The sequence below is a fragment of the Henckelia pumila genome, chromosome 2 (genome assembly GCF_033568475.1).
Source record: "Henckelia pumila isolate YLH828 chromosome 2, ASM3356847v2, whole genome shotgun sequence".
NCBI classification, from domain to species: domain Eukaryota; kingdom Viridiplantae; phylum Streptophyta; class Magnoliopsida; order Lamiales; family Gesneriaceae; genus Henckelia; species Henckelia pumila.
Genome location: NC_133121.1, coordinates 155,991,200 through 156,005,599, shown reverse-complemented (window position 1 = coordinate 156,005,599; position 14,400 = coordinate 155,991,200). Strand labels below are relative to the sequence as shown.

At 32.5% G+C, this 14,400-nt stretch overlaps 1 protein-coding gene across 4 annotated transcripts; it reads right to left on the bottom strand.

The window, feature by feature from the left end:
* Positions 1-8,565: 8,565 nt before the first annotated feature.
* On the bottom strand, positions 8,566-12,439 carry LOC140881105 (probable anion transporter 5). Of its 4 annotated transcripts, none has more exons than XM_073286143.1 (2): positions 10,854-12,439; positions 8,566-10,237 (listed from the first exon to the last, which is right to left on the bottom strand). In XM_073286143.1, exon 2 carries the CDS (start codon positions 10,156-10,158, stop codon positions 8,794-8,796), a length of 1,365 nt encoding a protein of 454 aa, XP_073142244.1. In that variant the 5' UTR covers positions 10,159-10,237; positions 10,854-12,439; the 3' UTR covers positions 8,566-8,793. The 4 variants fall into 4 exon arrangements, with proteins under 4 accessions (XP_073142244.1, XP_073142241.1, XP_073142242.1 ...); XM_073286140.1 differs by having other exon boundaries at positions 8,566-12,081; positions 12,170-12,439; XM_073286141.1 differs by having other exon boundaries at positions 8,566-10,964; positions 12,170-12,439.
* Positions 12,440-14,400: the final 1,961 nt, after the last annotated feature.

Genomic DNA, 14,400 nt, shown 5'->3' with positions numbered 1-14,400 from the left:
CGTTTTAGTAAGGCTAAATCTCTACAAGTCCATGTTGATTTCGTTCTTCAAAGATCAAAGGCTTAAGTACAATTTTAAAGGTTTTGAAACCACCATTCAAAATATAATTATTTTGATATGAAAAGATGTATGTTGAGATATGTATGCATGATTTTCAATAATTTCAAGAGCATGAAGTTTTGATTTTAAGGGTTTGAAGAGCATGTTATGTGATGGTATGAAATCGTGAAGCATAAGTCTTTCTTGTCGAGTTTTTGAGTTTGAATCAAGAGTTTCATGTTTATTTTAAGTTTGAAGAGTTCTTGTAGTTTTTATGAAATTTATTTCAAGTATTATAGTGTGAAAAATATGATTTTTATGATTTGGAAGTATTGGAGTTAACTTTTAAGTTAAAACTTTGAAATGAGACGTGTTCGGTAGCACCGGATTAGCAACACTGGTTACAATTTTGATGATCAAGACTACTGTTCTAATTCAAATTACAAGAGGCCAATTTTATTTGAAATATAACTTATTTATATACAACTTTCATGTTTTGAGTTTTGTTAAAATCATTTTGAAATTTTGACTAAAATCGCCCCGAAATGCATCAATTGTTTTGAAATTCTTGCACTGACAAATCTTGGGTGAATGAGAATAACTCTTTACTGAATTATCCAATTAAGGTGAGGTTTTCGGAATTTGAAAGCCATGATCAAGGTCTACAACTTTTATTTTTACCACGTTTCCAAATTCAGAATGTAAAGTAGAGTTTGAGAGCGATCAAGCAGACCCATCTGCGCAGGTCATGCGCGCCCGCGCTAGAGAAGTTGAGCGGCCGCGCATGGCCTTCGGAATTCATGATTTTTTTATGTTATTTTAGGATCCTAAATTCATGTTTATGATCTTTTAAGGCTTCTAAAATATATTTAAGAGTTTCTATACAAAAAGTTTCAAGTTTTAAGTCAAGAACGAAAAGAACGACTTACGTGGATCGATTACGTTATGTGATGCATGTACATGTCTAAGTTTCATTCATGAAACCTATGTTCAATATGAAAGTATGATTTTTTATCATCTATGGCATGCATGAAGTTATTGAGTAAAGTTGTATGTTCATAAAATGAAAGTGATGACGGAAGTTACGATGAAACAATGATGCTTCATAATGAATGAAATGATATGATGAATGATGAAAGTTATGATGAAATGATAAGATGATGAAGCATGAATGAATAATGTTATGATGAAACATGAAGATATGATATGTTGATGCACGAAAATATTTTGATGTCTTATGTGTCTTTGTAGTGGCAATACGGGACTGGTACTTCGGTTTGGGCTCTGGAGGGACCTTTCCAAATATGGCTCAATGTACGGGTTAGGTACTCCGGGATGAGCTTCGGAGGGGCCTCAAAACATGAATGAACGAATGTTATGAGGCGTAATTCCATATGGCTCAATGTACGGGTTAGGTACTCCGGAATGAGCTCCGGAGGGGCCTCCGAAAAGAAAGAAAATGCTTGTTGATCAACAGGGACTACGAATGTGCCCATTATGACGGTTGCCACAATTTCACATAATTCATCACCCCAAAATGATAAGTTTTTATGTTATGTTCATGGTTTATGTTCATGGATTAATGTATGTCCAAGTTGCATGATTTTCATTAGATATTAAGTGCAAATATTTATTTGAGAATGAAATAGTAAGTTTTGAAGAAATGCATGAAGTTAATGTTTAAGATTTTAAGTTTAAAGTTTCATGATGTTTAAGTTAAAGTTCTTCAAGTTCAAGGTATCATGTTACGTATGTTCAAGTCATTTTAAGTTTAAAGTAATTTGAAGCTATAATGATATCGATATGAATATTTTAATCTTGGTGAGTCCTTTAGACTCACTATACTTGAATGGTGCAGATGGTTTATCAGTTTTCATGTAAAAAGCTTTGGTAGCACGGCTGAAAAGTCCAAGAGGCGAAGACATTGCATGATACTATAGTTCAGAAGCTCTGATGTATTTAAAGCAAAAATATTTGCCTATGTTTATTTATGTTATATTGTTACAATATTTTATGTACGATGTTTAAAAATAATGATTTAATTATTTACATCGTCAGTCTTTTTAAAGATGGGTTTCGAGGATTTCAAATGTTTCGTCTTTTAAATGTTCATTTCAGTTTGATATTTGTTATGTGAGTTCCTCGATTATTTCAAATGTATTTTATGTATGTAGTTTGTTTATAGTAACTCACATTTTCCCATCCTATTTAAATGATAGTAGTAAGTTTTGATGTGTCGTATTTTAAATGATCTTTATTATAGGATTGCATCAGTGTTCTTATACTTCATGAGCATTGAGTCACGAGTTTTATTGTTAAAGATTTAGATTTTAAATTCTTTTGGAATTAGTGTGATGCATCCCCTACATGGTTTTAAGTTTTGAAAAAATTTTCCACGCTTTTTCCGCAACTATTTTTATTCCATGTTTAAAATACGGGACGTGACAGTTGGTATCAGAGCGGTTGGCTCTGGGTGATAGTTCGTGCATGCAATTTCGCCAAGGACTCGAATGATCCTGCCTCAATGACTGTAAGTTCTATGTTTGAAAATTTTTGATTGCGATTCTCTTACAGTTATGATCATGTGTGATTTTCAAAGGAAAATTTTTCGAGTGTTGAATGGATTTTGGATTGTGATCGTGTTGAACTTGAATTGATTAAGAGCATCTTGAGGTAGTAATTATCATTTCTCAAAAACATGGATGGAGATTGTTGTTATTTTCCTAAACTGGGTTAATAGGAATATCTTGTTTCACGAAACTAAGTGATCATTATTTGATTTAGTTCGATATACTTTGGATGTTATAGTTTGGATTAAAAGATTTTGTGATGACACTGAATTTGTTGATGTAAAATTTCTTCTTTGGACAGTATGGCTATGATTATTTTCTAGTGGATGTTGCACTTGCACCATGAGAAATGTAAGATGATAACTGAATTTTTTTTTTTATTGGGCACCTTTGTTGTATAGGACATACTCGTTGACGAAGAATGTTCTCGATGTTTTGCTTTGGATTTAAGAAGAATGATTGTGGATTAAGTTTTTACAAGAAAATAAGTTGAAATGTGAAATTTCTTTTGAGATTACAAGGTTAAGTTTTGTGAAATAAGTTTATTTTTGAAGTTGATGTTTTAATTGCTAAGTTTTAACAAACGATTTGAGAATAAAATCATGACTCACAGTTATTTGAGGATAGATATTAGGATTATATGAGTTTATACAATCAATGGAAATTGAATTATCATGAATTTGTGGTATTAAGAAGATGAACATTAGAGTAAAACATTTGGTTTTATGTTTAAGTTTATGTTGGCGTATGATTATGATTTTACTTATGGTACTAAGAGTAGTTAAAAATATAAAATTTCGAGTTTGATTAAGATTAGAATGACAAATAAGAACGATGTAATATTTGGTTTTATCAGATTTTGCAGCGAAAGCGTGAATTTGGAGACAATGAATTTGGGAACTATATGTGTAAGTGTGGGAATGTATGGGTTAAACTGATGAAAACCTAAGTTGTATGGGAACCACCTCCTGATGTGACGGCCCAACGTGCTACAAACCATGGCGCATTTGACTAAGCAGTGTTCTATCTCTGATAGCTTTCCGGTACCCATTCATTTGCATTTGTATTTGCATTCATAGCATGTGTATATTCGTACATCTCGTACTGAGCTTTAATACTCACGTCCAGTATTTCTGTGTTTTCTGGACACCCCATTCGACGGGGCAGTTGCAGTTTTTCCTGCAGGACTTGGGATTAGGTAGTGACCAAGCCGAGCTACAGGAGTAGTAGCTAGGATCAATTGATTTATTTCAATTGGGTTGTATTAATGAGATTTTAATTGTCGGTTTCATTCTGCCGGGACAACATTTATTTAAGTTTCCGCCGTTTATCTCTGATTATGTTTATTGCATGCATTAAGCTTTAATCTTTGATTAGTAGTGAATCCGGGTTAGGGTCACTACAATTATCATCTCATGAAGCGCATTTATAAGATCTTCTCTACTGAATTCATCAGAAGTAAATTTAAGTACCTCTCCATCATATATGGCTTCTGAGTCATCACCAGTCATTAATCATTTGACAGCTTCCTCATCAGTTTCACTTGAAGATGTTTCTGAACTGGATGACTCATATCTGATTCAGCCCAATTATTGTTCTCTTCTGCAATCAAAGCCTTTTTCTCTTTTTTCTGCGGAAGTTCTTTCTTTCTTCTCTAGATCCTTCTCGTTAGATGACTTCTTCTCATCTTTCTTTGGTCTGGTACACTCTACTATGAAGTGTCCCTTTCTTCCACAGTTGCAGCATTCTTGATCATCATTCACTGGTTCTTTCTTTAAAAAAACTTGAATTGTTGGAAGTTTGAAAGTTCTTATGGTTCTTTCTCTTGAATATGCCAAATTTCTTCGCAAACAGTGACATGAAATCACTTCTAAGTTTTTCTGTTGTCTTTGAGGTGGATGTTTTATCTGTTCCTGTTAAGGCTTTGGTGGTTTGAGGAGCATTTGGTTCTTCTTCAATTATAGCGCCCAGCTCGAACTCATATGCTTTGAGGTCTGCAAACAGATCATGCAGTTCGATCTTTTGAGGTACTTTGATTCCCTCATGACAATGGTTTAAACATCTCATTCTCTTGGTAATTCCCTCATAACCTTTAGAGCAACCTCTCTGTTGTTGTAGCTCTTTCCCAATCCATTCAACTCGATGATGATGTTGTTGAATCTTTCATCAAACTCGTTCATGGTTTCTTCAAGTTTCATTTTGATGTTATCAAATTTTTTAATTTCCACAGTGAATTTGTTTTCTTTGGTCTAATCATATCCTTCACAAAGTTGAGTGAGTTTTTCCCAAATCTCCTTAGCAATAGTACATGTCTTGATCTTGCTAAACATATTTTTGTCCAGATTTTTGTACAATATACCTTTTCCACATTGTCTAGATTGGCCTTCTTTTTGTCCTTAGTAATCCACTTTGGTCTGGGTTTTTCTATCATCTGGAATGCTCCTTCAGTATGACCAGTGCAGTGTTGACTGTCAAAATCTTCATTGGTTAATTAGTGATGATGTACCACATATCATCGTCATGTGCAGACAGGTGTGTCTGCATACAAATTTTTCAATCATCATATTCCTCTTTGAAAACATAGAAATCTTGTTAAAGGATGTCATAGCTATCAAAAGCAGTTCAAGTTAAGCGAAACCCCTCTCTGATACCACTTGTGTAGAGAGAGAGTGAATACAGACTTTAAAATACTTTTAAAAAATTGTTTAACAACTGAGCTGAGTTAGCAGCTCGATTGTCGAAAATTTTTCTTAACAAAATTTACTTGTGAGAACTGAGCTGATCAGGATAAAATACTCTCACATGCTAGATTGAACTAGATAATTAGGCAGACTAAAAGTAAATAAAAGTAAAAGGGCACGAGATATTTTTATGGAAGTTTGAAGCTTAAAACTTCTACCCCTTATTATGTTTTCAGAAAGATGTTCACTAGAAAATTTTGATTTATACAACACTTTGCACAAACTCAATCCAATCAACCCTTGATTGGAACTCCTAGCAAAGCTATCTCAAAATCAAAACATTTTCTGATAAATTTACAACAAATAAAAATTCTACTAATGATACCTGAAGCTTGATTGTGTATCACGAGTTGATCACTAAATTTGATCTGATATAACAATGAATGTGTGATAGCAGCTCGAAGTATTCGATCTGGTTCTTTGCTTGAGTGAAGATTGTGAAAGCTTTGAGAACATATGCTTTATGATTCAAAAATTCAGGAGGGTTGCAACTGTGTACATCTTTTAATATTTATAGGAGAGAATGTTCTACGTTTACAAATCTAGCCGGTGAAAATTTCTTCCAAGAATAGCCGAAAATTCACCAGAATGTATCACGTGTCTTTGTTTTCTTTTCAAATATAGTACAGATCGTACGGGGCAATAGAAATGTAGCTAGATATGAGAATAATGTCTTTATTCTATTTGTATTTTTTTCTCCAACAACCTAGATCAATCTTAAATCAAAGTGTGAACGAAGTTTGAAGATAATATTTGATATGCTTTGAATTGTCTGAACTGGTCCGGTGGCCTAGAATTGGTCGGGCAATGAAGATTGATCTAGAAGGACTAGACTAGTTCTCATTTAGCCAAAACTAGCTCGGTCCAATAAAATTACTAATATGATAAGATATTCCTTGTTATTTTAGTCTTGTTTAAGATCAAATATTAAAAAACTGATTATGATGTAGATTGAATATGTTCTTGGTTTTTATTCACCATATCATCTGGTCTGCTCGAACGTGTTTGAGTAAAACACTTTTATGTCATCACCAAAATTAAGTTTATGTCATCACCAAAATTAAGATCTTGTCTTATCAATAGTCCTTTCGTATTTTTTTAAAATTTTTTGATTCATTTTATATATTTAAAATTTTATTGTTAAATTTTTTTAATCTCTTTTTAATTTATAATTAATTGTAATTTTACTATTTATAATAAACACCAAATGAAAATAATTAACTAGGCCATGACCAAAAAAATAGATAAAAAAAAATAAATGCATTATTTTAGAAAAAATCGAGTTTAGTACATATTTAATCGTATTATATATATTTACTAATACAATACATAATTATGTAGTATATTATACAATTTATTTCAATCACTTATATATCAAATTAAGTTCAGTTTAACAATACATTATGTAATTATTTAATTATATATATATATATTTGAAATTTAAAAAATTTAAATTCAGTATCTGATAACATTTAAAAGTGGAATATATATATATATATATATATATATATATATATATATAATTTGATTTATATTCGAATATGAGTAATATCATGGTTGTACAAATTATCAAGAGATTAAAATGCAATTTGAAATGTCGAAACTAAAAACAAAATCCAAAAACAAAAAACCAAAGTGTAATATCTCTATCACATTAAGGTAATTTACAAGTTAAACTAGCCAAAACAAAAATACATAAAAAAATCATGGGAGATGATCTCAGACTCTCACAATTCGATTTTATGAGACAGATATCCAACCCCACTCAACTCATGAAAAAATATTATTTTGTATCTAAAAAATATTAAACGGTCTCAAAAAAGTTATTGCTCAATCAGATCATATATAGCTTTCTTCATGCCTGCACGAGAACCTATATAATGGATATTTAACAGATAAAATATCTTCTAGTATCCATGTATAAGATCTCTTGGTACGTGATATTTTGCTCAATGAGTAGCTCATATCTAAACAATATGGATTAACTCATGGGTTTGTTCGGGATGACCTAAAAATTAGATTTGGGAGCTTGAACTTATGTAATAAACTTTATTTTACGTATAAATAATTGATTCAATTATACTATATATTAACACAGGCAATTAAGAAGGTGGACTGAACCTTGGGTTGGAAAAAGTGTGCTTTAGTGGACTAAGTAAAAAAAACTTACGTAAATAATTAAAAAAGATAAAAATAAAAAAATAAAAATTTGATGTTATCCTTAAGCTATGCTCGAAGCAAGCATGATGATCATGGTGTGATGTGAACATTTTTCAATAAATTTTTTTAAATCACTATTTTTTAGGTAAAATCTCTTGTGAAGTTTTGACGGTTAGGAGGTTTTTACTACAATAACATACTGAGCAAATAGAAGTCATGACAGTGACTCCAATTTTTTAGAACATAATTGAACAACACATATAAATTGAAGACACATTAAATTTAATGAAAATATAACATAAACAAAAAAATTATTGAAAAACTGACATTTGATTATCAATTAAATATCATTGAATGCCTGATTAAAAAAAATTATAGATTCTATTATCTAACCAGCGTATTTCTTTTGTTCATTTTAGCCAATCATTGAATTAGGAGCTCAAGTTTTAAACAAGTTTTTCAAAAGACGAGAAGCTTTTAATTTTTATTTTTTTTTTCAGAAGCTGGGAAATTTAATAATAAAGAGCAAGTAATGACTTGCAATAGAATAAGGAAGAAGGTGAAAGTAGGTTTTGTTTAATTTTAGACTTTAGATCAAATATAAAATAACTAATATTACATAATATAATTAATAAAAAAAATCTTTTTAATTATGCGGTGCAATCGATGCGGTTTTACCTTCAAATTATAGTGGGCGGTGAGGATTAAAATTTATTTTAGAATCGCAGTATATTAAATAAAATTAGATATAATGGTGTGGATTGATTCAGCTCGATTTGTAAGAACAGTTTTTAAGAAATTTTGATCAGCTCTAACTCCACGGATTGATCCGATATATATAATTGAGTAACATCTGATTTTTCAAGTTGTCCATTTCATATTCTTACATAACAAATCATATATTTCACTTAAATGATTATATCTCCAGAAAGGACAATTTTATTTGTTTGGTTCCAACTAAAAATTTAGTAGTACAAATAAATTACATATATGAAACGGGTTTTGCTATCAATCTAAACATATCATACATAACATGGTAAAAGATGTCACGAAAAGTTATATTTTATTAATATTATTGCATGATACGAAAGCAAAATATGGGTAAACAATAAATAATTAAAAGATCATAGAAGTAAACCAAGAAAACGTGAACTCATCCATCTTTTGCATTTAAATAGCTGGCAATTAGTGCTTACGATTTTGTGTATGTCAAAACTCAAATGTGTCATCTTGACGCGAAAAAGGCTTACTCAGTAATATAAAAAAGGAATGTTGCCTCATACTCAGTCAAAAATCCTCTCTCCCGTCGACAGTAGAAGAAAAATAAGCGCACTGAAGATGCAGAGAGAACCCGGGATTACAAAAACTGTTGTCCAGCTATCAGGACTTGATAAATCCAACCGAGCCGCCTTGGCAGCTTCGAGAAGTCTGCCAGTAAGATCAACCCCAACTATTCCAGCTAAGGTGCCAGCTGTATTAGAGACCCCCATAACGATCCCTGCATATCTCGGAGCAACATCCATGTGGTTCACCGCAAAACCAGCTCTTCCGAGTGCCAAGAAACCGAGAGCCACAGAAGAACAGAACACAACCCCATCGGCTGTTCTGAACAAGGGAAGAGCCATCAGAGCAAAAGAGGATACCATAAATCCCACAGTGTTTAAAAGCTTTCTCGTTCTAGTCACAGACAAAATTTTCCTCGTAATCAAGTGATCTGCAATCACCCCACCAATATTTAAGAAAAGAAACATGTTAAGATAAGGCATCATCTTAGAGGAACCCATTTCTTGTAGGCTTAGCTGGAGGCCCAGCTCAAAATATGTCGGGAGCCAATTCATGAGTACATAAAGAGCATAATGGAAAGTAAAATTATTTACCACTATTGCCCAAATTGGCAAGCTGCACATAATTCTCTTCCACGGAATTTTTGATGTTCTAACAGAATGTCCTCTGTTTTCGAGTATTGTCTTTTCATTCCCCGTGATGGGTAGAAAGGGTTCCCCAAAACCAGCAGCTGCAGCCTTTGGATGATCAGAACGAGGAGGGTCACTGGAATACTTAAACCACAGTAAAGACCATATGGCACCTAAAGCAGCTTCAACAACAAATACAAATTGCGGATCCCGAAACTTGACGAGACTTGGGAGAACAAGCATCCCAGCAGCTGCACCAAAATACATCCCTGAAGTGGTTAGAGAAACAGATCTCGACCTCTCATGCGGTGGCACCCACTGAGCTAGAATGGTGTGAATGGAGGGAAAAATGCAGCCTTGGGCCACTCCAACAAGCAGGCGGGCTATGACCAGGACTGAAACTCGATTAGGGTCTAGTGGAACGAATGCACAAGTCAGAGACCATAAAATAAATGAAAGAAACAGGACACGCCTTCCCCCTATTTTCTGAGCAGCCCAACCACCAGGAACTTGAGAACAGGCATACCCATAGTAGAATGTTGAAAGTATCATGCCCTTGCTTGACTGATTTACCCCTGCTGCATCAGCCGCAGCAGTATATGCAATGGAGAAACCCACACGTTCTATGTAGCAGACACAAGTGCAGATGAATGTCAAAAATACTATCACGTAGCGCTTTGGGATATATGTGTTCTTCATTTTGTCTTGATCTCTTGAATGGAGAAACCCACACATTAATTGTGTACAACTCCCCAACAATACAAGCAAATTTAACAACTTTAAAACAGTCAAACCAAGCAAGCATCCATCCCTCCTGAGATGAGAAAAGAAAAAAAAAAGAATTTGAAGTTCAATGAACAATGATTGACAAGAGGATTCAAGTATAGTGGCCACACCATTATATGGCATCAATATATTTGACGATGTGCCTACAGTGGAAAAGAACTGATCCAACAGCTACAAGTTAATGGCAGACACAATCACCCAAGCAAAATGGTTAGATGTGTGGGACACAGCTTACTGACATTTAGATTAACAGCAGAGATCAAAATGGCATGTTTTATCATCATACAAACGGATGCATCTAATATCTTAGCATGAATACGAGCGAAAGCAAAACTGATATTGCAGCCAAATAGTAATTGGACAACATCAACGGATTCGAACAAAATAACGCCAATTACCAACTATTTGTGCAACAATTCAAGATTCTAACTTTATTGCGATAAAAGTAACTATGAATATAAGCAATTCTCTTGGGAGCTAAAACTAAAACATGAGCATCAGTCCTTTATTTGACATTGCCAGCCAGACGGAGAAAAGTCAGGCGTCTTTCTCCCCAATTAAAGCAGAAACTAGGTTTGATATTATGTCAAAATTGTTCAACCAACGATCCTCAGAGCAAAAGGGATTTTAAACCAAACAATTACAGTGTTTGATTAGGACAGGAGCTAGTCAATCCATTGACAAACAAGATTCTCAAGGAGAAAAAGACAGAGAAACATGGACAACCACCAGACGCGTCAAATCCCCTGGATGACCTGTTATAGAATCACAAACAATCGCAACATATAAAAATAAAAAAAATATAAAAGAAGGGGTTGGGCCTCAGTACGACGAACTGGAAAAATTACGACAAATATAACAGACATGAAATAAAATCAAGTAAATGCAATGGAATGCAATACATGAAAAGTAACAATGGAATAAGAGATATCAAACGGAGTCAAAACGAATCGTATCATAACAGTAATAGCGGTCACCTATACCAAGAATGCAACATATATCATATCATCGCTGCTCATTCACGCATGTAGCATCGAGGGCGATGGGAGCGACCCGCCCAGCCTCATGCAATCATCAAAAGTGTGTTAAATCCTATGTCACTCGGTCTATCAATGACCCAATACATCTCAAGAAATCAATATCAATAGCAGTCAAAGGAGTCAAAGTTCAACGTGCTATGTAATACTGTTAACGTGCTTATTTGACGAATATCATATAATATTTTCCAATAAAATTTATTTGAAATAAAATGAGAATTTATTTTATTTTATTAAAAAAAATAGAGATTATTCTCAATTGTGCACATTAATGATCGATATAAATGCGTGAATGCGGTCATATAATCCACATAAACACATAAATCACATCACAACTCATCACATCACAACTCATTACAAGATACTTAATATCATCCCGCGTCATTGTAGACACTTGATGAAAACAATTCATACGTACCTTGACTGACACTTAATTTACCATAAAAAATAGCTTAAATATTTATCGAAGAATCCAATGCTGTGGAAATATTGTTTATTTCATATCAATTACTATTTCATTTAAATAATCCAAGAACTCAACAATTTTAGTTTCAAAATTCAAACAAAAATTTCCAAAATTTATATTTCAGATCGCTACATCCTATCAATGTACAAATAGCGAAAATGACCAAACTTGAACAAATCTGAATTTTCAGAAAATTTGTCAATAATTCTGGAATTAATTTATGACAACTCAATAGCATCTAATCGTCCAAATAAAAGTATTAAACACTAAAATTCGAAAATGCCAACTAATTAAATCTGAAAATTCGAAATATGATCCAAATAAATTCCAAAAAAATATCAAAACCTCCAATCAGCACAAATATGGTACCTACAACCAATGATATAACAAATATCAATTATTGTAATTTAAATGAATCAAAATTCAGAAAATTCGAAAGCCTAGTTTTCGAAATTACCTTCTACAGATCCAAAATCGAACTCAAATCTAATAGAACGAGCGCTATGAAGCCAAAAACCAAAGCTTCCTCACGAATTCCGGCGAAAACGGGCGGCAAAAGCGCGACGGGTTCGAAAGGGTCGTGATAAAACCTGGAAAATGGCTATCAATTGATAGCCTTTGCGAGAGCTTTCCGAAAAACGATCACCGGTGGTTAAGACTTTGAAAGGAGGAATGGGGAAACTGCAGAGAGACGATGGAGAAGAATGGGAGGGTAGAGAGAGTAGAAAATCACTCGTTTGACTTCAAAATAATTTATTTTTTTTACCAACATAATTAATAACCTTCATTTATTATTTTGGTTGAAAAGTTGTTGTTTTTGTTGAAAATATATTATTATTATTAAAAATGTTAAAAGTATAACAAATATCGTGTACAATGATATTTATAACAATAATATCATGAGATTTTGCTATTTTATCGCAAAATTTTGTATTTAATGTATCGTGGGATTTTGATAGATTAAATTCTTGTATTGAATTTTTTGTATTGTAAGATTTGGTGTATAAATTTCGTTGTACATGTAGCATCACTTTTATTATTATATTAGAGTTGAATGTTGAAAATAAGAGTTGTAAAATTTGAAAAATTAGTGTGTGATGATGTAGATGATGATTTATTAATATTTGGACTAATCTTCAAATGAGATCTATAAATAGGACTCTCTATTTGTGTAGAAAAACACAATTGAATTGAGAGATAAAAATTTGTGAATGTAGAGTTTGATATATTTTGAGTTTTGGAGTTTTTACTTTTTACCTTAAATTTTTACTTTTTCACAACACGTTATCAGCACGATCGCTCGAAGGTTCTCTATAATTTTCGACGCTCCAAAACACAAGGAGAAGACAAAAAATATTTAACAAGTAAGAATATTTATTTTATTATTTATATATATTTACTATATATATATATAATTTCATGTTATTATATAAAAGGATGTCTATGACACCGACCTTATAATAACGTGATATGATATATATTTATTATGTATACGTACTAACTATATTTATATATAATTTCATGTTATTATATAAAAGAATGTCTATGACACTGACCTTATAATAATGTGATATGATATATATTATTGTGTATTTATATGCTAACCATATTTGTATAATTCATGTTATTATACAAAAGGAAGTCTATGACACCGACCTTATAATAATGTGATATGATATACATAATTATTTAATTATGATTATCATTATATGCATCGCATTATTATCATAATTTTTTATTCAACACATAATCAATTTTTTTTCTTACTCCCAACAGTCACAAAACGGTAACAAAACGGCTATTTTTTGGCCTATAAATATGATCATTCAAACTCATTTCAATCACATCAAAATTCATTTTTTCTCTCAAAATATTTCTCCTCGGTTTTTCGAAGAAGAAGATGATGGCGTTTTTAAGGATATTTTTTATAACTATTATGGTTATCATGTCCACGATTCTTGTATTTATCGGTGAATATCCGACTCGCACTTTTTATTTATTTTTAAACATGATTGTACTCGTCGTTTTTCCATTATTTTGTATTGTCATATTAATGAAAATTAACTAAAAAAATGCATTGTTATTTTTCTAGTACCACCATGTCAAATTTGGCAAAGTTTGAATTCGTTGCTCTCAATATCACTAGAAAAGAACAACGAATTGTTAATGAAAAATCATCAATCCCGACCCATTGTATCTAAGGCATTTCCAGAAGCAAATGTCGTAAGTAAAAATGAAAACCAAAATCAAAGGCATAAACTAGATTTTGGTCGAGGTCGAGGACGTGGGCATGAATGTGGACGTAGAAATGATCGCGGTCGTGGTCGCAGCCGAATATATGAAAATTATCGAGATAGTTACTTCAATAACTCATCTCAAAAGAACGTCACGAACCACCCACCAAAAAGGCAGCATGAAAATATGAATGAAAATAAAAATCACTCAAAAAGATATGAGAGTGCTTGTTATAGATGTGGCACTCCAGGACATTGGTCACGTATCCCTGAGCACCTATGTAAGCTCTATAAAGAATTGTATGACAATTTCGGTTTTGTTCAAAGGACCAAGCTTCAAGGATGCATAAATAGAATACGGCATAACATTGATCGATGCCCCTAGATTTAACATGGTATTTTCTAGTCTAACATTCCCTATTGTGCATGGGATAGAGAACATACCTGGATCCTT